General features: G+C 41.2%; 3 protein-coding genes across 3 annotated transcripts in view; 1 reads left to right on the top strand and 2 right to left on the bottom strand.

The window, feature by feature from the left end:
* Positions 1-10,419, bottom strand: part of kcnq1.2 (potassium voltage-gated channel, KQT-like subfamily, member 1.2) — a 123,960-nt gene extending 113,541 nt beyond the window's left edge. The window contains exons 1-3 of the mRNA XM_028431969.1: positions 10,305-10,419; positions 9,678-10,180; positions 1,471-1,561 (exon numbers count right to left, since the gene is read on the bottom strand). Of these exons, the coding sequence (XP_028287770.1) occupies positions 1,471-1,561; positions 9,678-10,180; positions 10,305-10,373 (663 nt within the window). The 5' untranslated portion in view covers positions 10,374-10,419. The remainder of the gene's footprint in view (positions 1-1,470; positions 1,562-9,677; positions 10,181-10,304) is intronic.
* A 3,348-nt stretch (positions 10,420-13,767) lies between these two features.
* mrps35 (mitochondrial ribosomal protein S35) lies at positions 13,768-20,654 on the top strand. The gene is made up of 8 exons (XM_028431970.1): positions 13,768-13,905; positions 14,563-14,615; positions 14,719-14,886; positions 16,090-16,150; positions 16,247-16,386; positions 17,929-18,038; positions 18,120-18,189; positions 20,221-20,654. The coding sequence occupies exons 1-8, from the start codon at positions 13,773-13,775 to the stop codon at positions 20,488-20,490; spliced, it is 1,005 nt and encodes a 334-aa protein (XP_028287771.1). The 5' UTR covers positions 13,768-13,772; the 3' UTR covers positions 20,491-20,654.
* A 706-nt stretch (positions 20,655-21,360) lies between these two features.
* mansc4 (MANSC domain containing 4) lies at positions 21,361-23,377 on the bottom strand. The gene is made up of 4 exons (XM_028431858.1): positions 23,158-23,377; positions 22,948-23,082; positions 22,018-22,226; positions 21,361-21,972 (listed from the first exon to the last, which is right to left on the bottom strand). The coding sequence occupies exons 1-4, from the start codon at positions 23,375-23,377 to the stop codon at positions 21,361-21,363; spliced, it is 1,176 nt and encodes a 391-aa protein (XP_028287659.1).
* Between the last annotated feature and the right edge of the window lie 1,227 nt (positions 23,378-24,604).

Raw genomic sequence — 24,604 nt, 5'->3', positions numbered from 1 at the left:
TGTGACGTCTGAGACTGTGTGTGTGCTCCTGTGCCTCCTGCCCAGCCTGGTTAGCTTTACTTTGGCAGCTGCCCTGAAGGCCAAATATCCTCAAGGACTAATGTCCCCTCTGCCATCCAAAACAAGCAGCTTGTGATTCACGGATGTTAGCTAACCCTGAACTTTCTAAGTATAGCTACTACCACTGCTATATGTCACCAGGACGCCACAGTCAGAGAGCTCCACCCCCTCAAACACTCAACTCACATGACCTGACACACAAAAAGATAAGGCATTATCTTATCTTATGATTAATATTGAACTTAAACCATTATTTATTGTGCATGCATGCAGGTGTACAAATAAACAGGGTTCCAGTAGTTTTATTCTTTTTTTCTTTATGGTGCTAATTCGTTTTATTATATAAAAAAATGCCAGGAAAAGATATAAATAAATAAAGACTATCTGGCTCCCTCTTTGTACAAATAAATGAATAACAGCAGTAGTAAGTCTTCAAAGGGCACTGGCCAAAAGTTTACAGAACAGTGTCCAGTCTGTCCTCTGGCTGCCACGGGGGGACTCAGGAGGTGGTATGCGTGTGTTTTTTTGTGTGTGCCTGTGCAGCCTTTGAATATACGTGTGTGCGAGTATGCAGTAGCAAAGTGTGTATTTATATTCACAGTGTGCTGGCAAGAGACGGATGATGCAAGCTCTTTGTAGAGTCTCCAAACAGCAGCCATAATTTTCTCTACCTGTTGTAAGGCCTCGATTTATTGCATCACTTAGCAGCCTTAACAGCCTAATAAGCTGCAAAAAAAAGTCCATCTACCAGCAAGAATCAACAAGTACAGTCTGCGTGGAGCCTAATGATTCTGCATAACATGTGAAAAGACACAGGGCTCTGGGATAAATGCAACACAAGCTGGTAGGTGTGTGTCATGGTATTTGCAATAACTGAGAGTGATTAGTCTTTTAAAGTTTGGGATATCGTTGGACTGAGCAGTAAGATGGCGGTTAGCATCCCTCCCAGCCAAGAGCTTACATCGCCATCATGTGGACAACAACATGTACTGCAGTCATGCTATTTGCTTTATACAAGTCACTTTTTGGGTCTCTCTCTCTCGTTCTCTCTCCCTATAGATCTAAAAAACATTCTTGTTATATAACAAGAATATTTTTTAGATCTATTTGAACATCTGGCAATTTTTACTCATTCTGCCTGAAATGTGTGGGAGTGTGGGGGTGCTCAAACCTTTTTTATTGCACTTCAAACTCCTGCAGGATAAATAAGTGTGAAGCCATAAATAAGCAGGATTCTCATGCGTAATGTAAACTCCTAGACCTGACATGTGATCACAAACTATGAAGTGTGAGTATAAGGCCCTGCACACATCACCTGCAATAACAGTTTATACTAGAAACAGATTTCTGTGGAAGTTCTGTGGTAAACATTTTCTGTTCCATGTGTGTCAGCCCAATAAAAGTACTCACCATCCAAAAGAGTGTTCCAGTGGCAAATTCTGCATACTGTTCTATGGTGGAGAGGACACTGAAGATTAGACAGACCAGGACCATAAGGAAGCTGTTGAGAGGAACAAAGTGTAATCAGTCACTAATCATCATTTACCATGTATCACTCAGTGTTTCCAAACAAAGCAACAAAACAACACTAAATGAATATTAAATATTACATGTCTGGTATTTACCTAAAATAACTGAAAGTTATTATACTTTAACTAAAAGATGAATAGTTTTCTGGGTTAATGTCCCAAAAGGAGGCCTGAAACTCTATGATGCTGTATACCCGTGTTTCCCATCCTGACATTAAGTGATGTATGAAAACATATTCAAATGTCTACAACAAATTAAAGCTGTTAAGGTCCTTTGTCTTTGTGTGTTTTTTGTGTCATGAATCAGGTTGTATTAAAAGCTGACAGGATGTTTCCATGTCTCCTAGCAACAGTAAAACATTCAGGTGAGACTGTCCATCTGTCGGTGTACATACAGTCTACAAATATAGCTGAACATACACAAGCAGAACACCGAAATGACACGAGAGAGAGAAAGAACGATGGATGGTGGAAAGATGGGGTTAACAGTGGAGGCTGAATGTTAAGGTGTGAAATGGATGATGGAGGTTAAGGGTGCAACAAACGATACTGGAAAAAGTGAGCGCTGCTGTTCTCGAAGCCTTTTCCAGAAGGCAAGTTGTGTTAAATTGTCCAGTCTTCACTGATAAGATATTCAGTTTACTGTTATGTATGAGAAAGAAGATGTTTGGCAAAATCATTACTAACAATAAACAGTTCATGACTTTTGTCACCTATTTGTTTACATGTTATTTTAATAGATCTATACATTTAACTCAAAGTACTATGCTCTTAATTAGATAAATGTTCTTGAGAAATTATGTACACTAATCAACTGCACAGTTCATTGGTCAACAGGTTTTGCTCTGTCCCCTACAGGGTTAAGCAACAGTTGTGTACATTCGCCAGAGATAATCCCTGAAACGCTGCGTGACATTCTACAGTATAAATGTTTGCATGCGTCATCGTCACGATCAAACTTACTTAAAAAAAACAAAAAAAAAAACACTGTGGTGGGTGCATTACCATGCTGTGTATGACAAGCAGGATTACATGCCATATGCTGGTTATGTAAGTGTCTGTTGCTTACTATTTTTCATGCAGCAAACAAAATAATGAAAAAAAAAACATACTGCTCCACAGAAACAGAAAGTCACATACTTATTTTGTTTGTTTGTTTTTTCCCCAGAAAGTGAAACACATCGTTCCCTCAGTGAACACACGGTGTCCATCTCTGGTACGTCTGGTACGTACCATGAGATTAAGCTACAGAAGGGCGAGGAAGGTGAAGACTCCTCAAGGACCCCCCTTGCATTTAGACTGTGGCACATTGGCCAGATGGGACAGTGATTTTACTCCACAGGGATTAATGCTCACCAAGGCACGCACACACACACACATCTATTCTTCACTTTTTCAATGCACAAATGAGTGAAAGCAGAGGGGCATAATATCCTGAGTGTACTCCCTCATTGTTAAGAGAGCCAGTCATCAATAGGAGGGTGAGCTGAGGTGACATTATCCCTCAGCTTACCAATTTAATACAGTAACATGTGCATGACGACTGAGAATGAATGTGACGACTCAACCCTTCAGTTACGGGACTAATGTTTTGTGTGGACTGAATTGGCCTTATCAGACGGTCACATTCTGTGTAGCTGTTGTGGCTTCTGGGGTAAAGCAATAGGATTTTATGGACAGACATCACCTTTGGTGTAGTGCTCTCAGCATATGGGACTGAAGGGCCAATACTTCAACATGTAGGGGGAGTGTTTCCACTGAAAGCAAGTACTGAGAACCTCATGTAAAGTCAAAGAAGAGCATGGCAGGCCACGCAAATGAGTCATGAGCCTGTTTTTATTGGATTACAGCCAGCATGAGGCTTTAAGTGCACTTAAGGCTAAATTTAAAGTGTATATTTTTTTATAAAATAAGTTGATACACTGGATGTGAGTGGTAATCCAAGACAAAACAGCTTAGAAGTTTACATCAAATCTGATCCGAAGTCATGCTTTTATGTATTTTCAGTGGTATGTACAAATGGTGCCCTCACACTACCTTTTTCTGCTAAAAGTGTTAAAAGCAATATTACACTACCACACTACCTTATTTGTCTTCATTTGTGTTGCTAACAAATACAGACGGCTGAAACGAAAACAGCCCAGACTGTGCAAAGACATCACACACAATAAGTCTTCTAAAAGGCAATCTCATTTGGAAACTATTGTGCCACGTACTTCAGGAGATTACTGTCCTGATGATGTGCAGCAGCAGCAGCTGCCCAACAGAAACAACGATTTGTGTTATGTTGTTGCCATGCTGCCAGTGGCAGTAATAGACTTTTTCAGTAGGGGGTAAGACCAAGCAGAGGGACAGGTTAAGACGAGGGCAGGTAGAGTCGACCTGAACGAATTTTCCTGATGTTGACATAAGATCATCTTATTATGATAGGTATAAATATGATGTCATATTCGTGTAGGGCATCAACAAGGTCATGTAATCTGTTTTTCCCTCAGCGCATGGGGCATTTCCTTTTGATTTGGAAGGATAACAATGCAGCATAACAATAACCACAGGTCGCATGGTCGCGGACAAATCTGTATTTAATATGGCTCACAGGAAAGTAAAATGCATTAAAAGTGAAAGCTAGTACTTTAGATTAACAGTCTACAGGGTCCATTCCAAAAAAGATACTTAGGTTACAGCGCAGGCGTGCAAATCTGTTTTTCTCTTGACGCATATAAGATTCTAAAGATTAATCAAACCAATTGAAAATGCTCATAAAAAACCACTACCCAGAAAATGGTATTTGAAGACAACCAATCACTTAAAGACAACTACACACACTGATTTAGCCTTTTCTCCTCATGTCATATGCAGGAGGAGTCCTGTGGACAGGACTGGGTCACTAACAACTATTAGCCAACCTTATTTAGTCAAGCCAAACCCCTGGGATCTGATTAAAACAAAACAGCTGGGGCTTTAGTGAGCATTATTGACTGCAGATCCGTCCAGCTTCAATAAAACAAGCACAGCACAGAGCCACACCAAGCCCTCAGCCCAGCCAGCTGTGAAACTAAGGCAACACAGGCTTAGGAAACATCACCGAAATACAAAATAGAGCACAGAAATAATGCTCTAAAGAAAGCAAACACACACTTTCTATACCATGTCCACACATTTAGCCACACGTGAGGCTGCCAACCTGCAGCTTGCAAGCTGCATGCAGCTCTTGGCAAATGGGTATGCAGTGCTTTACTCATATTAAACAAACTAAAAATGTAGAAGTCATGATAAGTCAATGATACATTGGGTTGAGGAGTTTTGGGAGTTTACTGGGAACAACCTGCTCCTTTCTGCACATACGCAGACAAGTTAGCAGTTGGCAAAATGGCTAAATACAAATAAATACTAATGAATACATACAAAGACAATCACAGGACGGTGTTAGAAAACTAGGAGGATGTTTACTTTTTTGTTGAAGCCATGCAGCCCGACAACACAACAATGACATAAATAAAGAATCATCAGTTTCATTTTAGCACACACTGAGACTTGGACCCAAAATTTAGAGGTTGACCACCCCCTCAGGTGGACAGCAGCCTCCTTTGAGAGGTGTATACGGGAGGTGTTTACTTCAACACAGCAGCAAAAATCAGGTTGTGCATTCAAATCTATTGCACTGTCTGACAGGAAACAAAGATCACGAGCCATATGTTGACCTATTTCTGAACCTTTCCATTACCTCTGAATGTTTGCATGCAAATGAAACTCACTTATTTCACAAGCCAGCTACAGTAGAGAGTTTTCATAACCTGCACTACATGTGTCACATGTTGTGCCTGTCCAGACAGCATGGGTATCAAAGGTATGCTGGCATTTTGAGCATGAATAAAGTACCCAGTGTCCCTATACTGGTTTAAAGACTGCAATGAGATCTTTTTTTTCTCATTCAAAACACTCAGCACAGGCCTTGAAAGAACTAAGCAGGCATTGTGTGTGCGTTTCAAACCTGAAAGAGATTTCTCTTTTGCTACGAATCAAAGCAACAAACAGCGGAGACATGAGCACACCAGCTAGCATACATTCAAAACAATCAAGCTCCACAAGGCCATTAATATGTTAATACAAACTACCTGGCTATCAATTTTACTTGCATAGCTGTTCGCTTTCATAACTAACTAGTCCTTTCAGGCCAACCCTCTTTACTCAGAAATGCTCTTTATTCATGGCACTAAAAATAATTTGTGACTCTAACAAGCACACAATTAGCAAAAGTATACTGCCGCAGCAATTACTGCTAGAGAGCATGATCCGAGATGGAGCAGCTCTGACCCGCCTCCCCATCCCATCTATGGAAGAGTTTAGGGTGGATTACACCACATCAGCCACCCGCAACCAACATGGATATTCCATCCTGGCTTAGCTATCATCTTATCCAACAAATACTAGGAAAACACATGAAAAACATTCTCCTCACAGGTTGGAGGGCAAGATGAATGAAGACACAAATACTTGTGATCATGGTACCATCATTCGTAACTTTCAGAAGCCAATGTCATGCCTCATTTCATCCCTAAGAATGCATTTGACAACAGAAGCAAGTACAATTCTGCTATCAGATTCCTAGAACAAGACAACATAGACAAAATTTGCATCACTCTCTCGATTCAAGTTAAGTCCGTCAGCTCAATAAAATGTTAGGAGGTCAATTAGCCAAGAGGATCAAAATGTACATATAGGTACAATTATGATAGTAATTTCTGAGATTACCAGTTATAATAGCAACATGCACACAGATTTGAAAAAGGAGCAAATGGCACACTGATTAACTAAAACGTGCAGGGATTTGGTAAAATAAAGAAACTAATTGGGAAAAATATGACATTTGATTTTGAATTTAACAGGTAACGCTCTAAAAAAGCATTCCGAAATATTTCCCAACACACGTAATTTGCTAGTGGGAAATGGAAGTGCCCTGCACAGTTAACTTTAGTCTGTCGGTAATCTCTTGTAAGCAGATAGCCGACAAGAGGTTCCCCTTGTGCCCTCTCCACATGGATGGAAGGGAAAGCATGGAGGCTGAGGATTCACTGTAGCCATTTCCATAATCTGTCCAGATATAAAAACACACACAACAGAACCAAGTATTCCAGACAACATCTGGCCTGTTGTATTTTCACGAGGATAAGCAGGTGCACTTCCTCTTCCACTGTAAACTGACTGTGGCGTAATAATAGCAAAAATTACCTAATATTATTTTTGTTTACAAACCCGGGGACTTAAAAATGTAACATTTCAACTCCCCATGCTGTTTTTTAGGCTTCTTGTGTGTCACAACAGAACTTAAGGTAGGTGACAGGACCAAGAGGTGTCTTTATAATCTGCTTTCAGTACGAGAAGGGCATTTAGGAATCAGGAGGACATACATGTTTATTCCCTTTGGTTATGTAAAAGATTCAGAGGGAGTGGCCCAAACGTGAAGGGGATCATCGCTCCAGGTTGCCTGCACGCAATTGCGTAAGACTCTTTTCGGACACATGTTCACGTATGCCGCCCCGAGTCCAAGGGATTTCTGCGCACTCTAAACTCGTCATTAGCATTTTGGTGTGTAGGCAGTTGGATAAATACAACATTTTATTTATTTTGAATGTATTTTGTTAATGTTGTTTACACTAAATAGTTCTTTCAATTATTTAATCAATTTGATAGGATCATCTCATTAAATAATTGTGATCTGTAAAGCCTGTCACAAGGCTGTAAAGTTCGCAAATAATAAATAATAACTAAAAATAATAAAAAAAAACATTTTTGCCTATTTTGCATAAACAAATAATGCTGGATATTAGTAAAAACTATTACTTAAAATATTATCTGTTGGCCTCTGCAAACTACAGAAAACTCTTTAAATGCACATTAAATGCATTTTATATCACACATGCATTCATCTGCATCCTGTAGCTGGTGTGTTATCCTATTACAGTACCTGCTGATTGAACAGCTGAGACAGCCAGATGGAGTGCTCATGGATGCATTTGGAGATATGTAAGCCTGTATGAACCAATATGCTTGTGTATTTATACCATTGCTAACGTGACGTCCAATCAAACTGGGCATCCGTGTGTGTGTGTGTGTGTGTGTGTGTGTGTGGTAGCTGCATGTCTGTGTCTGCATACTGGTTTTGTTGTTCAGTGAATTACTGATGATGTAATCCTGCAGCAAAATAAAGACAATGATGAATGAAGTAACCACCTGTGCCTGTCTGTGTTTTGTGTGTGTTTAATGTAGCTGGTCAATTAGAGCTGACCTATTAGAGCGGCCCTGAGTGTGTTGCATGCAGCTTTTTATTCCACTCTTCTCCCCTGCCAATCTCTAAAGAGGCCAGGAGAATAGATGACCACAAGCGATAACCACTGACAAGTAAGAGTTACTTAAAGCAGTGCCAGCGGGGATCAGGCAGAATTTAATATTAAATGAAGGGCATGGTCGGGTTCACTCTTCTCCATGAAGGACAACATTGGAGTCTCAATTAACTAATTGTCAGCAATGCACAACAAAGAACACACACAGAGAAACCTCTGAAGTGTTTCCATTCATCTTTGACAGACAAAGGTTTAATGAGACAGAGTGGTCTTCCAGCACAATTCTACACAAAGGGGAACAGAGGTAAGCGATACCCCTTATTTCAAGTTTTGGGGTTTATGAGTAGCTCACATGGAAGAAACTGAGCACTGCAGAACACAGCAGGTCAAACAATGTGACTCTGGTTATAGTGGCAATAACTGTGATCCAGAAGTAAGTGTTGCACAAGCAACAAACTCACTAAATCACTACTAATCACCCATATTTATGGGGTTTTGAGACCACTGTTTTATTCTCTTCTGCAACACCTGTGATAAGTGGTAATTGGTAAGTGGTACAGATCAGGAAGCATGTGTAACTATAGCAGCAGCAGCTAATCCTTCTAACACCTTTTCAAAGTCAGCTGCTAACAAACAAGACAGGGAAAATCAAACTGGAAAACACTGTCCACTGTGATGATGTAGAGATGCAGTACAGATAAATACACACTGTAGCTTAAGAAGTAATGTTCAACTAAGCAGTCAAATTACCGTTTTGTGTAGAAAAAAAAAACATTCTGCTGAATGTAAACAGAGTTTAGTAGAGGCCTTTCAATTGAACTTCTATTATTATCATTCATATTTTCATCTAATCTGGTCTAAATCCATGGGCTCAGGGCTTACTGTGACTAAACTGTGGGATACTTCAGGGATCAGATCCTTCTCTCACATGTTACAAAGGCATTCTTAGCCATGAATCTAGTTTTTTTGCAGCAACTGCATCTGATTTTTCCCATCTATTAAAATAAACATGTATTTCCCCAACACATTAAGCCAAAATATGCATGCGACAGATCTTTTTATTATTAATTTCAGCAATTAATACAGCTTGGTTAATACATTTTCAGTATGTTTGTAAAGGTTTCCACCTGCCATAATAATCACGCATGATGTTGCTGACCTGTTAATGGTACGGAAGGGTGGAAAGGACTGAGGTAATCAGGGCCAGAGGTGCGGGTCACCAGATCGCACTGACCTGCTTCTGTTGGGCTTCTTTAAAAACAACTACAGACCACAGACACCTCTCCTTCTGTAAATGGGAACCAGAACCTAATACTGGATGAAGCAGCACTGGATGTAATTAACGAGAGAGCGACTGGAGCTAACAAAGAGACACCACGAAGAGACCTTTGTGGCTTAAGTAGGAGACTCAGCTTGTCTGTTTACTGAATTTTTAACAGCTCCTAGCACTGAAAGTTTATACGCTGTGACCGCGGCAGCCTCAGCATAGTAAAGTCTCTCCAGTCTCCTGAGGTCTGCATTATATATGTTGTGTATGTTGTCATTGAGGCTTATGCTTATTGTTTAATTAAGTGCTGAACACGTTGCTTTGCATTGTGTTCAGGGAAGGGCAGCTTTTGAGAACTCTTAGTCCTGTTTATTCGCTTTCACTATATTCAGCTTTGTTTAAACTCTAGAGTCATCTATGCTTCTGGCCAACTGAGCAGAAGTCTGTTCTAAGTATCAACAGAACCACACAGGTACTCACACAAGGAAGTGGTAGAGGAAGCATTTCAATCCAGCAGGTCTCTCTAGGAAGTTGTAAACATCCCCCTGCATGCTAGTCTTGATGTAAGGGCTCTGGAAATCCTTTTGATGATGCAGCCAGCTCGACCGAGGGAGAGGTGGTGGGACAGGGGTGATTGAGGGCCGGCTCTGTATGATCTGCAGTGCTGGGTCCTTTGTATCTGCTGGCGGGCAGCAGGGAATGCCTGATCCATTATTCACCGCTGTGGGGTCCAGTTCCATTGAAACAGGAGAGTAGTGGCCTCTGTCAGGTGAAGGAGCGCGTAGGGCAGCGTTGTTGGTAGTAGTGCATGGGGAGGTTGCAAGGGCAGCATCCATCTCCTGGTCCAGGCTGAGACTAAGGCTCGTGCTGGCGTATCCATTGGGCCTGCAACTTATGAAGGAACTGCCGAGCCTGCTGCCATAATCACGCTGCACGTGGCATGTCATGTGAAAGGAGTGTGTCCGACGTTCCCCCATGCTGCCCTGCAGGATGGTCCGGTTCAGAGAAAGCAGAGGTGACAATGAAGACTGGTAGAGTTCTGACCAAGGCTGAGGTAGACGATAGAGTCCAGCCGGTTAAGACACCTAGCTAGGCATAGCTAGCTACCTTCTGCAGAGAAGAGCTCTCTGTGCTGGGATACATGTGTGTCCATACCTGCAGTGGAAGAAATGACATGGAGTCAGATAGTATGACTGAAAATAAGCCTTCCCCTTTACTGGCATGCCAGGTGATACTTTAGTATCATCATAAAAAATACAAGGTTTGCACACAGCTTGGTTTGTTTTTCTTCCACCACATACTCACAGATGAGCAACAGGACTGGGTGATTATGTTTGAAAGAAATAAATCAAAACAAGGCAGAAGGGGCAGATTAATGTAGACTGACATCACTAAACAAATGCTCAAATTAGTCTGGATCTTCCATTCTTGATTTCCAGGGGACGCCACTGAATAGACCTCCAATTACTTAGGCTCACGAAACAACTGAGAAAAGCAAGTGGTTGTTTACAAAAGTCCCCAACTATCAACTATGCTCCTCTGTACCATCATTTTATCAAATCTATCCCGTATTAAAAAAACAAATAAAAATCTGAGTGGGAAAGAGGCCAGATGTTTTCTGCCTAAGCAAATAATATGAGCTCTCAGACTCATCTAAAAAAGGTTTTAACATCATCCATGTTACTGGAAGTGAAAAGCTATCTTTAGATAGCCTTAATGCAGAAAAACAAATTAAAGAATTAATACCATTCTACTGAATATTGTGTAAACATCTGCTGGTGTAATAGGTGGCATGCTGAACTTTTGAACTGTGGCTATACATGGACCAGGGACCGGTTGTTTTGATGTTACTAATGCCGATTAGAGCCTTTCATTGTGTAGCTTTAATTGTGTGATAAGACCAAGGAGACTGCCCTCCACAGAACTTCTGCAAATGGTTAAAAGCTACTGCACTGCGAGCTGTGAAGATAATAAAAGTGGAAGAGGCACATAATATTCACAGAACAGAATCATGCATGAGTTAACGTGCCAGTGACAGGTCAGCAGCACCCTAGTCTATTTCCACTGGCTTTCTCTGAGGATTTTCTGTTGGATTGCCCTTGATTGATGTCAGAAGCTGCCTACAGTAACTACGTTCCTATGTGGGAAAGCAAAACTAAAGCAAATGCCCTTTGCCTAACATTTACAAAATAAAATATAATTCAGTATATTAACAGCCCGCAACAAATTCTAACTCTTACCACAACAATGTGACCTTTCCTAATGTTTACACATTGCAACCAGACAAAAATTAGACTGATTGAAGCTATTGATAGCTGCAGTCCTGTGAATCACTGTTTCACAAAAGGACACACAATTTGTAATAATGATAATTACTACAGAACACCAACACACACTGTCGTTGGATCCCAAAATTTCCACATGATCCTAGAACTGACATTGAAACTAAGTGTATTAAAGTCAATGTAAATACAGCCATTGTTAAAGGCACTTGTGGCAGCTTCTAGCAATCACATCGAGGAATATTTAAAGCAGATACTCACTGTGCAAATTCAATATTTTTGTAATATAAAACCACGATGTCTGGAAATGACAAAGAACCTGTCTGGACAACACTGACAACTTGACAAAAACACTTTCCATCTACCACATGAAAGCCACTTCTACTCCTAGCTGTCTACTGCTAATTACTGTATCAACCACGGAGGGCAGGTGGTTTTAGTGTCTTCTCTGGAAAGAAACGGAGTCAGGTAATGTGATGGATGTTACTTAAAAGGATCGGAAAAAAAATATCTCATGGCACAAGAGAGGCAGGCTGATTGGAGGCAGCCACCCCGACCCATATCTGTCCTCAGCTATGGATGGAGCTGATGACAGCAGCCACATGTGCTGCCGTCTACCTTAAGATAAAGTTTCTACCTTTAAAAATTACAGCCATGAGACACACAATGAACTGTCAGACATGCTTAGACTTCTATGGGACTCTACAGTTACAAAGTATTGTGTGACTTTCCATTAAACCGACCCGAGTCCTGCAGGGGACCTATAACACAGTTAAACATGTTCCACTCCCTGCTGTATATAACAACACACTAATTCACTGTCACAGCTGCTAAACTTAACTTCTGAAAGTACAAACTAATCCTAATATTAAGGGTAATATTTGCATCAATTAATACTACACGCTAAAAAATAATAAAACAAACTGCTACGTCAGACTAATGTGCCAAAGCTTACCTTAAACTCCAGAAACACGCATCAAAATTCTGTCAAATATCAGCTTTTTTTTTCTTTACATCAATTAGAAATAATCCTTAAACGCACAAAAAAACATTGACAACATCCAAAATACAGTGAAACACAAGTGTGTAAGCGGCTGCTGCGCGTGGACTTGTCCCTTTGAAGTGCATCGCAGCTTCTATGAGCAAACGATGCCTTCACGGGCCAGAGGAAACGTAGGATCCCTGCGCTCCTCCATGCATCCAGGATGCAAAATTAAAAAGTCGAGCCACATACTTGAAGATGTGAATTGATTTATCATGTGACATATATTAAATTAGATATTTATCTTTGCCACTCATAATAATTTGTAACATATGCGCATACATTCGTCCCTTTGCTAACTATCAATGTGTCAGGCAAGCAATATTATATCAGTTTACCAGTTATGTTACCGCCCAGCCACAACAATAAAGTTATATTTAGTCAAATCAGGCAGGGATGCGACCAGCCCAGCAACTTTTGTTTATTTTATCTATCGTTAAAACAGGTTAATCTGGCCATAAACTTTGCTATTGTATCCATGTGCCAGCCTGATCACCTCGGTATGTCTATAGAGTTTTTTTTACTGTAGAAAACAAATGCAATTATTATTTTTTCAGGGATAAACAGCAGCAGCATGCAGTCTATCGTGACCTTATGTAATTGTTTTAACCAATACTTAGTGCTAGCTAGCAATAACACGAGACAAAACAGTTCACGAACTTACCCAGCGAGCTTCTTTTTAAGCTAGGTCTAGTCAACACATATTTATGCTGCTTGTGTGTTTCCATGTGTTTTTTAGAAAAACGGTTTCTAAAAACCGAAAACAAAAAACGTATTACTCTGTGATTGACACGTTCTGTTAGCGTGTGTGTGTTTTCATGTTGAAGAAGAGGCCACAGGCCAATTTTTTAGGCTTTAATGCTACATCCGAGTCTTCTTCTTCTTCTTTTAGGAATTTAGCTGGCGGTTGGCAACCAATTTCAGGCGCTACATCCGAGGCGAGATTTTACGAGGGTATTTGAATGCACCGCGTGTATCACAAAGCAGCAGCTGGCGGGGGGGGGGGCAGCCGTGGTCACACGTGGATGGTCGTGATGCTACAGTGATAATAATCCACCACTGAAGAAGATACGTGAATAAAGCCGTTGTGTGTTTGTTCAATATTTTATCAAAGCTGTTTTTTTACGTTCACCTAAATGACGCACGGCTTTAATGAGCAGATTGTATCTGCAGGAGGCAGTAAACGCACCCTCCGTATCGCACTTTTTAGTCATTGGTCCCTCGATGGTTTCCGTAGTCCAAAAAAAAAACATGGCTTCTCGCACAAGCAAGGTACTTCTGTCCTTAGGTCGAATAAATATCCCTGGTCATGGGTTTAAACATTCAACGAGGAGAGTCACGTATGCGACGGCTTTATCTGCGAACAATAACTCTGAAAAGAAAGGTGAGTTTTCGTCGATTTGAAGAACGTAATTCAGAACTTTAGATTCACACTAAGCTAAACAAACTGCGGATAGCGAGGCCAGTTAGCTCCTGTCATGACCGCGGAGCATTTCAACACAAATCAGACAAGCAAGCTGCTCGGTAGCTGAGGAGTATTATTGTTTTATGTAAGTAGAACGTGGAGTCAGTGGAGTCCTGCTGCTAACATGCTAATGATAATAATGATAATAATCCTCCCCTTCCTGTTGTCATTTAGCAGACTCTTAACAACACGAGGTCTGGATGATTGACAGATAAACCTTCACCAAGAGGAGGGTTGATGTGGTTATTTGGGGGAAAGTAATGTTAGTAAAGGGAAATGTATTTAACTATACACAGTCACATGCGTTCATAGTCTTTGAAGCATAAAGAATCACATATACAACAAGTATTTTTGTTCATATTGTTTTTGTCTTGAGGCTGCAGATGGCAGCACCAGGAAATGATGTTTTATATATATTATATATATATAATATATTATATATATATATATATATATATATATATATATATATATATATATATATATATATATATAATATATTATATATATATATATAATATATATTACATTTAAAAATAAAAACATTGTGTGAATAAACATTAAACTTTACTTCAGCCCTTCCAGAAAGAGGTGGTCGAGAATCTTCTGGCAAAAGAACCAAAAGAAATGTAAGTATGACAGGTGGCCTCGCAGATTTGTGATTGAACATCTTTGTTGTTTCTTCATTATTAAACTGCCTTTGTCTTGGGGATTTTTTTGGTATTGCTCCAGCCAGGGCAGCCAAGAGCAGTAAAGATGGCTGTGGATCAGGACTGGACTTCAGTTTATCCAGCAGCAACCACCTTCAGGCCAGACTCTGTCCCCCTCCCTGTGAGGATGGGCTACCCTGTGAAGGGAGGCGTGCCTCCAGAAAAGAAGGGCAACCTGGAGCTGATAAAGGTCAGACCTTACTTACACACATTTATAAAATAACATGGAGACGCACACACTCACTCTAGAAAGAAACAGTTTATAACGATGTATTATCTTCTCAGGCATAATAATATCATTTATATTTATAATTAATGCATCATAAAAACATAAAGACTTAAATTGTTAATAAATGACTGTGTTACACAAGGTTCTAAAATGGAAATATAGGCGTTACTGTGGGCTGTATGTTTGTATTCACAATCTCAGCTTCATTATGAGTAGTTGAGTTAATTGCAGCTGGCTAGTGCTCCTGCAGGGCTGATAGGGGGCTTTTTGCTCTGCTGCATGGTTTTCTCTTGGCTGTGTCTCTGTGCCCGGATTACTGAGCTGCTGTGTCCAGACACCAGCTGCTCCATCTGGACTCAAGCCACTTGCAGATCCACTACTTTCACTCGTCACAGCTGGAATTCTGCCCTGCAACCTGACAACATTGATTTCATTCTCTCAGCGGGGTTTTGCACATCCTCACTTATTTATTTTTTTTTTTTTTGTTGCCTTTGTCAAATCAAATGTCACAAATATGTAAAGAAAATGTTTATTTTCATGTCAGTTTATTTTATATAATTGCACGCCTTATATAATATCCTTTACTCAAAGGATCAAGAGGATTTTGTTTTCCCATGTTTACCATGTACCAGTGTATTCTGACTTCTCCCCCTGATTATTTTGAGCTAGATCATTATACCTATTCTGTGTTGACAATGTAAACATGGCTTATGTTCTCTGGCATATAACTGCTGCACATACACACTGTATATTTATATGCACATGCATATATACATGCATGCATGGGGCTCTTATTCTGGAAGGATTCAGTTTTTTTTCTACTTTAATAATCCCATCAGGGAAATTGCTTAAGAGCACCACACACCGGTGAGTGCACTGAAGGCTATGCAGGTAAAGTGTCCTGCCCAAGGACACACAACAGTGTCTAGGGAGGAGTTGGGATTGAACCACCGACCTTCCGGTTATTGGACAACCCTGCTCTACCACTGAGCCACTGCTGAAATTTGACCAAATTTGTAATGGTACCACTTTGCCCAGTTAAAGATTAAGAAATTATGCTGCAACCTTGCCATATACAGATTTGTCAAAGGAGTCAAAGGATTCAGCCATTTTGAAAACATCCTTTGTGAAAACGTTCTTCTCTGATTCTCTCACCTGTTTCAGATACCAAATTTTCTGCATTTGACACCACCAGCCATTAAGAAACACTGTGAAGCTCTGAAAGGTAAGTTCTTGGCTTTGTTTGGTGCATTGTTCAGCGGCTCGTGTTAATTTCTTTTGTTTGTTTAGTGCATGTAAAAATGTCTCTCTCTGCTTTCAGCGTTCTGCACAGAGTGGCCCTCCGCCCTGGACACTGATGCCAAATGTGACGAACACTTCCCTGTTAAAGTCGAAAGCTCAGACTACGTGTTTGCCGGCCCTTCTCTCAGAAACCCTGCAGCTCGGATTGTTCACCTTAGAGTGAGTGTTCCCTGCTGTTTTGTCTTTGAACTTTTCTCTGAGGACGTTGTTAACTTACAGCTTACTGACGTTAGCTATGTTTTGCAAATGTATAGATCATAAAGTATGATGATGAGATTAGAGATTTACAGCAATGCATAAGCACCAGCTGGCCCTGTGACTTATCTAAAGAGACATTCATTGTCCACTGACCTCAAACCAAAGAAATATACTATTGAATGTTGAGAGGGATTCATTCTAGACAATTATTAATGTGAATATACGCTCAGGTAGTAGTTGGTTCTTGTGGCAGTTTTTGATTTTTTTTTTATGTTTACAAAGGAAAAAAGTAACAAAACACATTTACATATTTGCAGAGACATTTTAATATTCCTCTTAATCCCCTCCTCTACCACTAATCCATCGATATGCAATCCTCCCCTCAGACCACAGCCATACATGTAAAAACATTCATAACACGTCACAACAGAAATCCATTAGTAAAGAATGGAATTCTTTAAAACAAGATATTTAAATACTTCAGCTGCAATATAACAATAGAATACAGTTACAAATTAATCACCAAGGTTATTTCATTCTGAAGCTGCCTTACAACACAGATAAGGAATAAAGAGTCTTTTTGTCAGTATTTCCCAGGCGGGAAGTGTGTCACTTCTCCCCGTCTATCACCTGCCATCTGCTCCTCTGACACATTGCCTTAGATTATATCAGCAAGGTAGGAATTAGACATTAATCCAGGTGGATTAGGCAGGGAGATAGATTGGAGAACAAATCTCACACAGTTAAACTCCAAATCCTGAACAAGTAGACTAAGCCTTTATTTTTAGTGGAAAAAGAAATTGAATCAATCTTTGAATGAATGACGAACATATGCTGTGGGTTAGATTTAGTCTGTCTGTCTATTTAAGGTCAGAGAGATGGAGGAAACTCCGGGAAACAGTACCTGTGACTATACACCTGATGCATGTGCACACTATAAATACACGTTTGTTGCTTTGTTGCAAATAATATAAGTCAGGGCCATGGAAAACGATGTGATCAAGGAATAATCCTCATTTCCCATCTATCATCTCTGCGAGGGGCTTAGGGGTAATTCTGGGCCACAGCACGAATGCTCGCTGTAATTTCATCTCTAAAAAGTATAGTAGTTTAATCAACGTAGTGGAGGCTTTGTAAAGGGTGAAATGAAACAAGATGTTTAAGATGGAAATGTGACACATACAGGGTGTTTTGACCAACAGAGTCAACTCATTCTGTATGGTTAAAGTGAAACCCCTACCAGAAAGATAATGACATAATGACATCATGACATCATGGAAGGGCAGACGAGCAGTCTGAACGTTTGGCAAAGTTCAGGGTTGCCGAGATCAATACGCAGAAATACCTCAAACGTTTCTGACTTCCACCTACCTGCATAGATGCTCAAAGAGTTGGACCACACCTTGATGTAACATGGGCTCATTCAGCCCTTACATTTGTGTAAACATGGCTCAAACTTTACATAGAAGTACTCATATCTATACTTTCTGTATTTCCTGCTAGGTTAAGCTGTCCAGTTTGAACCTGGATGACCATGCACGGAAGAAAATGGTCAAACTTGCTGGGACGAGATACTGCAAAGACACCGACATCCTCACCATCACAACTGACAGGTAAACTTTGCAGACGGAGATAGTTGAAGGGAAATCTTTTAAAAAATGCTTTTTAAATGTTTCTCCTCCTTCATTTTTCAGCTGCCCACTGAGACAGCAGAACCACGACTACGCCATGTACCTGCTAACTGTTCTCTACCACGAGTCATGGGTGAGTTGGACAGCTAAACTATTATTATTAACTAACAATGATGAATGATAAAGTGTGTAGATTAGTTTACAGACTGACAGACGAGTCAGTCTGTTTCAGCCTTTTTCTCGTACTTTACTCCCACCCAGCTCTCCCGGGTGTTAGCTGGGACACTTGTGCCTTTTCTACATCCACTCGAGTCTCTCTTTTTATTTCCTGACCTTTTGTCTTCTTTCAACAAGCATCCATTCATTTAAAGGCCAGCTGCTCCCTGGCATTACTTGTACCTACTCCGACCCACTGTCACTCTGAGCACATTTACCCTTTGGAGAGGTACGAGATCAGATGCATCATGATGCCTTACACACACACTGTACTGCCTGCACGCACGGTGCCAAAATATGTCATAGAGATGTATTATTTGCCCATTACATCACTTTAACATAAGTATTCTTGGTGTATCTGTTGACCAATATAGATCATTTATATATGGATAATAGTGGGTCAATAGCGAGTTATTATAAACACTATATTCTTTAAAATATTTGAGTACAAAAACATGCATTTTTCATTCAATCTGCTGTGGTTTTGGTGGCATTAATGTACAATCCTACAGCATGGCAGGGTAGCTTTTACCAGGGATTTCTTGTCCATCTTGCTCGGCGATCTGAGAGACTAAGCCCATTAGGGAGGTATCAGAGTTGAATGGGCAGAAGGATGGCAAACAGCAGCATTGTCCAGTTGACATTTCCCTGCAGATGAGGGGAAAACAGACTCCCCTATCAGGTGTTGACCCTGATACTCATTCACATTAAGCCAACCATGCCACATCGGAGAAGTCTGCTACCAGGTCATTAGCCCGGGCGCTGTTCACATGAATTTGCAGCCAGCCACATAAAAGAAAAATGACTCCTCTCTATTGTGCAACCTCTGCCTTTAGGAGCTTTTCCCGTCATGGTTTAGCCACATTAAAAAGTTGGGAGAAAGGTGTTCGAGCCAGGAAGCACAACACTGTCCACTGCCCTTTTGGACACACAATGGAAGGCACAGTGCTTGTCCGGCAGGCTTGTGGAAGCTGTGAGAGTGGCGTAGTGATCAAGTTGTAACGCAAGCTCACAAAGATGGCAATTGTTAGCAGCCACTGAGGTGATTTTATCTCCCCGCTCGGGAAGACAGACCTTGCCTGCTAATTCCAGTGTGTGCTAATCCAAGACAGCGCTGAGCCTGACTGCTTCAGGCTGTCTCCAGCATGGAGAAACATTTACCGCTGAGGCCCTCATGCACAACACCTGTCCTTTCCCCTAAAAAAACAGGGTACATAATCTCAATAGGAAAAACAGGTGGCCCTGTGTCTGTCGGCCAAACTGTTAGGTGATGGATGTAATGACTGACATTGTGGCATTACTGTCGACACTGCATTATTTCTTTTGTGCGTATGGTATTAAAAATTTATCCATCCATCTTCAAACCGCTTTCCCGGGGCCGGGTTGCAGGGGCAAAAAAATTCCACATGCTACAATAACATAGCATGTTAGCATGTTTTAATCTACAACTAGCACTCCGCTAAGTTGTTTTTCATCATTCCAAAAAAAAAAGCTACTGATCTATTCTCAAAGATCTAATGCTCCTTATTCACTAGGAGCTGGATTTGATCCAGACAGGATGTTATGCGGATCAGATATGTATAGCGGTAATGATGGTCATTAACCTCAAACACCTGGACAGCAGCAGAACTGAGGCTCTGCCACTCCTTCGCTGCGTTATGCTGCTGCACAATGCTTCGCATTGTTCTCCAGGGAATGTGATGACAGCTAGACAGGCAGCGGACGGAGAAGTACATATGGAGAAATACTATCTCTGTGAGAGGAGCATCAAAAGAGGGGTGAGGGGCGACAGGACCCCCATATTTTACATCTGTTGCCTGAAAAATGTGCGTTTTTGTTAAGAATGAATAGCCAGAATGACAAATGTAATTTTTCTGTCTGGTTTTGATGTCCTTATGTCCTAATGCTTACAAATGTGTTTTTTTTTTCTTTCTTTTTCTTTTTTCAGAAAATCGAGGCCTGGGAAGCTGAGAAGACCGTGGCAGACATGGAGGAGTATAGCTGGGAGGAAAGCCCATCTCAAAAGAACATCTTAGACACGTTGCTACGCATGAAAGTTGCCGGGGAGGAAGATGGCGAAGAAGTACGAGAGCAGCTGCTGGGAAAGAAAGAAATGCAGGAGTATAAGGACTCGGTCATACGGCTTAAGAACGAGGGAGAAAGCGAGAGCAGCCTGCTGCAGTACAAGGAGGCGGTCAAGAAAGTACTGAACCTGTAAAAACCACTTGAGTGTGTGCACGTATAGACCAAGAGATAAGAATGATTTTTACATACGTTCGTGTAAGACACTTCAGACCTCTTACATTGACTGTCAGCTAGTTAGTAGTATTTATTATCATGCTGTCTTTACAAAAATAAAAGTGAAATGCAAGCTGTTGTTAATGATTGTTATTACTTTGAAGTTGGAAAGCTTTAATGTAATAAAAGCCCCTTTCAAGTCCGTTCCTAGCTCAGCTTGGTTTCCCAGCCCACTCTCATCACTGTCGGGTCCAAGAAGCAGCACCCCAGTGAAAGGATGCTTTCAGCAGCACTCCTCTTAAAGAGTTTTGGTCCATGCACTTTTAGGTCAGGGGCAACCCAATGCGCTGAGGAGATGTGCTGGACTGCAGGAAGGTTAAACACTGGAAGGCTAAATGTCAGTCTGTCGACATATTGACGATCATAGCGAATCATAGCTGTGAATTGCTTTGAAGTGCTCGTAAAGTCCCACTTAAACCCAGCGTAGGCGGCAGGTCAAACTTTTTTGAGGTTTGGCATCAACAACAGTTAAAAGTCACTGAAGTATATCAAAATGTAGGTCGTCCAAAAAAGACTGGAAGCAGGTTTCTGGGATTCTCATGTCCGAAGTCGTTGCATCACAATGAAACCAAAACCATGGCAGCTCTGTTCTCGGACTGTCCTATAAGCCGTAAACTATCTCCGCTCCATAGCTACTACATCCTCCAAATCTACTTTACATACAGCAATACAAAGCAACAAATATCCAACTATAATAATTATGTATGTAAAAAAAATTATACAAAAATAAAACCTTTAAATTCGTGAGTGTCTCTTCAGTAACTTCTTTTTCCCCCTCTGGTCCACACTCTCAGGAATTCTCTCTGACCAGCACATACTTAATCAGACGCATGGAGCCTCTTTTCCCTCTCCATGATGTTCGGTACCGTCCCATCCTCTTCCTCTGACCCCTCCAGCTCGCCACCAGCAGAATGGAGCAACAGCAGCTCAGCAGCACCGTGATACAGATGGCCACTGCAACCAGTATGGTGTGAGCAGCCACATGCCAACCAGGCCCCAGCGCCGCTGTGGCGTCCTCTCCGCTGACTTCCTGGCCTCCCTCACTGCCCGCGGTGTGGTTCCTACCAGCGCTGCCTTTGGTATAGTTGGGGTACTGGTTGCTGCTTTCTATGTCGGCCATAAGAGTGGTGGGAGTTGAAGGGCTGCTGGGTAACTCAGGGAAGGTGGTGGTGGTGTGATGATGGTGGGTCGATGCAGGTGGTTGTGGAGCTGTAGCAGAAAAGGCAGGAAGGGTTTCAGGATCTAAGGTGGCGTCTGCGGTGGATGGAGGAGGTGTAGTAAAGCTATGTGCAAGAGAAGTGTCCGGCATGGTTGTGACTGTGGTTTGTGCATGTTCTCCTGAAGTTTGTGTTGTTTCTGCGAAGGAAGACAAGACAGTGGTGGTTGTGGAAAGAGTTTCAGGCTGACTGGCAGCCTGCAGCAGTTCTGTGGTGGTTGTGGTGGTTACGGTGGTGGTGTGCACTCTTCTTGCTGTAGTGAGGGGTTTAACCGATGGTGTAGAGGTCAGAGGCGGAGCAGCAGGTGGAGGGGGGTGGATGAACTGGCGCTTGTCTGAGGGCAGCGGCTCCGAGGCGTTGACTCGGCTGTAGTGGTGAGGCAGCACGCGCACGTTAGAGGTGAAGTATTTGCCAAACACCAGCAGATCAGGATCCACGCCTAAAACAGGAAGAGATGCAAGAGTCATCTTCAGCATCTGGTTCACATCTTAACAGTTTTACTTATATTTTATGAGTAAATGAAGGTTTTATTCTGGTACTGCTAATAACAGTAGAACTCTTGTTTCCTGTTCTGCAAATTATTTTTACTTCTGTAAGTATTTCCAATTCTATGAATGAATATTCAGTATTTTATTCAAATAAATACATTTTAAAATCATATATTTTTTAATAAATATATACATTTGATGTAAAAAATTACACATTTAAAACATTAAGTCAAATCAATCATCTTTTTTTGGGAATGTTTTTGGTATAAGACGTTCAGATCCTTCACTCACTTTAGCACTACAAACAGAAAACCTGTAGAAATATGCACTTATATGAGATCAGATTTTGCAGAATGAAAGGCCTCTCCAATATTACATGAATGGCTGAAGTACAGTGTGTTCTTCTAACATGTAGTACAAGAAAAATGAGCTCAGAGTGATTATTTTATTATTGTATTGGATCAAATTTTATGCAGAATCTGATCGTTTAAATGATAATTGCACATGTTATATGTCCCTAAGTGCTCCTGCACTGAAGGAGCAGAAGCCCATGTTAGCAGCAGTACTGTATTCACTTGTGCAAAATTCATCACAAACTATTGAACATGTAACAGGTCTGCTCTGAGAACAGACAGCACATGTGACCCTTCTGTAAGGACCTTGCTGACTTACCCTTTGTGATGTTGTAGAGAACAACGTTGCCTCTGTGGCTCAGAATGCAGCTCTCCAATGTGGGACAGTGCAGGTGGAAGCAGTTCACGTTTTCATGAGTGGTATCATAGTGGAATATGGCCAGGTTACAGGAAACTACAATAAGAAACAACAATCAGAGTCTGTTCAAGCGACAACAACACAGAGAGGGCGCGGGGTTAGAGAACTCACAGTTCCTCGTCAGGCAGCAGGTGCGGCTGCACTTCAGCGCCGTCTCCTCCTGGTAGTACTTCAGGAGCTGCGCTCCTCTCCTCTGAGACTCCTCGACGTCGATGAAAATTCCCGGGAACCGTCGAATCCAGCAGTTTTTATAATAGGACGTCGGCGAGCACCTGGACTCGGTGTGGCACACCAGACTCAGAACCGCCAGCAAACCCCATGCGATATTCATTGCGCATAATGTAAATCACACCATGTTTTAATCGCAAGCCGGACGCAGCAACGACATATTTGGGAGGCGGGTTCATTTAGACATGAAGCGGAGCCAGTGGTCTGGTTTTACTGGTGCCAGTCCGTCTCCAGGTGTGTCACAGTTACGCACCTGGAGGAGGTGGAGACCCAGCCGTGCGTAAGGTGCCCGGGCGGGCTGTGCCACCACGGCGCGGTCTGTTAACTGATCCGACCCAGTGGCACCGTATTATTTATTATTCCGATGTATGAGTGGCCTGGGTTCTTTTGACGTACAGGGATTAAATCCCAAAAATATCATTAATATTTGATATGCATATTTCAGGCTGGAGTAGTTTTTAAAGACTGAGTCATTTAAAGTGGATCATAAGTGTGAGTTTTGTGTTAAAAATGCCACTGCAAAAAAAATAATGCATCAAAATCAGTGTTACTGCCAATCATTGACACATCAAAGGCTCTTAGTATAATAGTAATCAAATACTACATGGAATGTATTTTATGGAAATTATTTTGTTTTTAGTTTAGTTTGTTTTTTTTCCATAAAAAACAGAGGGGGTTTGGTAAACTGGCCTTTAAAGGCTAAAATCCCAAAAATTTGATATGTATATTTCAAGCTGGAGTAGTTTTAAAAGACTGAGTCATTTAAAGTGGGAAAAAATATTAATATCATATTTTACAGCAGTTTTAAAGGTGTGTACTTTTTTTGTCCCGAGGGACAAATCTGTGAGTTTTTTAAGGATCTCCTGAGGGTTAACAGAAACACCCTATACTCTAGCTGATGTAATATACAAGAAAAACAGCCTTTGTTAAGTGAACACAGTCTTCCTCAGCCTATAAAAAAGTGAATTTATGTTTGAACAAAAGGGGAAAATATTTAGTGTCTGAGTGCAGAGGAGTGTTCCTGTTATTTTGTCCATTCTCTAGGTGTTGGGCAGGGCCGGCCCAAGGCATATGCAGAATATGCAGTCTTTAGGGCCCCCAAGAGCACCAAAAGGCCATGATCAAATATATATTTTATATTTTAAAAAATAACATTGGTTAATACAAACGAGATGATATCACACACTCAGTAGCGTGTATGACACACAGTGCAGCCTATAGCATGATGAAGCATCTGATGCTGAGGTGGTGGTATGACATTTTGCTTAGGGCCCCATAAATGCTTGGACCGGCCCTGGTGTTAGGGGAACATTAAACAAAAACAAACAAA

This window comes from Parambassis ranga, chromosome 19 (assembly GCF_900634625.1).
Source record: "Parambassis ranga chromosome 19, fParRan2.1, whole genome shotgun sequence".
Taxonomy (NCBI): Eukaryota; Metazoa; Chordata; class Actinopteri; family Ambassidae; genus Parambassis; species Parambassis ranga.
This window is presented reverse-complemented; position numbering and strand designations above follow the sequence as displayed.

Bases quoted from the DNA above. Each gene is read 5' to 3' on its own strand.
- mrps35 (XM_028431970.1), top strand. From the start codon at position 13,773: ATGGCTTCTCGCACAAGCAAGGTACTTCTGTCCTTAGGTCGAATAAAT. The intron at 13,906-14,562 runs GTGAGTTTTCGT...ACTTTACTTCAG, and splicing joins CAATAACTCTGAAAAGAAAG to CCCTTCCAGAAAGAGGTGGT. The intron at 18,190-20,220 runs GTGAGTTGGACA...TTCTTTTTTCAG, and splicing joins TTCTCTACCACGAGTCATGG to AAAATCGAGGCCTGGGAAGC.
- mansc4 (XM_028431858.1), bottom strand. From the start codon at position 23,377: ATGAATATCGCATGGGGTTTGCTGGCGGTTCTGAGTCTGGTGTGCCAC. The intron at 23,083-23,157 runs GTGAGTTCTCTA...TTCTTATTGTAG, and splicing joins CTGCTGCCTGACGAGGAACT to TTTCCTGTAACCTGGCCATA. The intron at 22,227-22,947 runs GTAAGTCAGCAA...TTCCTGTTTTAG, and splicing joins TCTCTACAACATCACAAAGG to GCGTGGATCCTGATCTGCTG.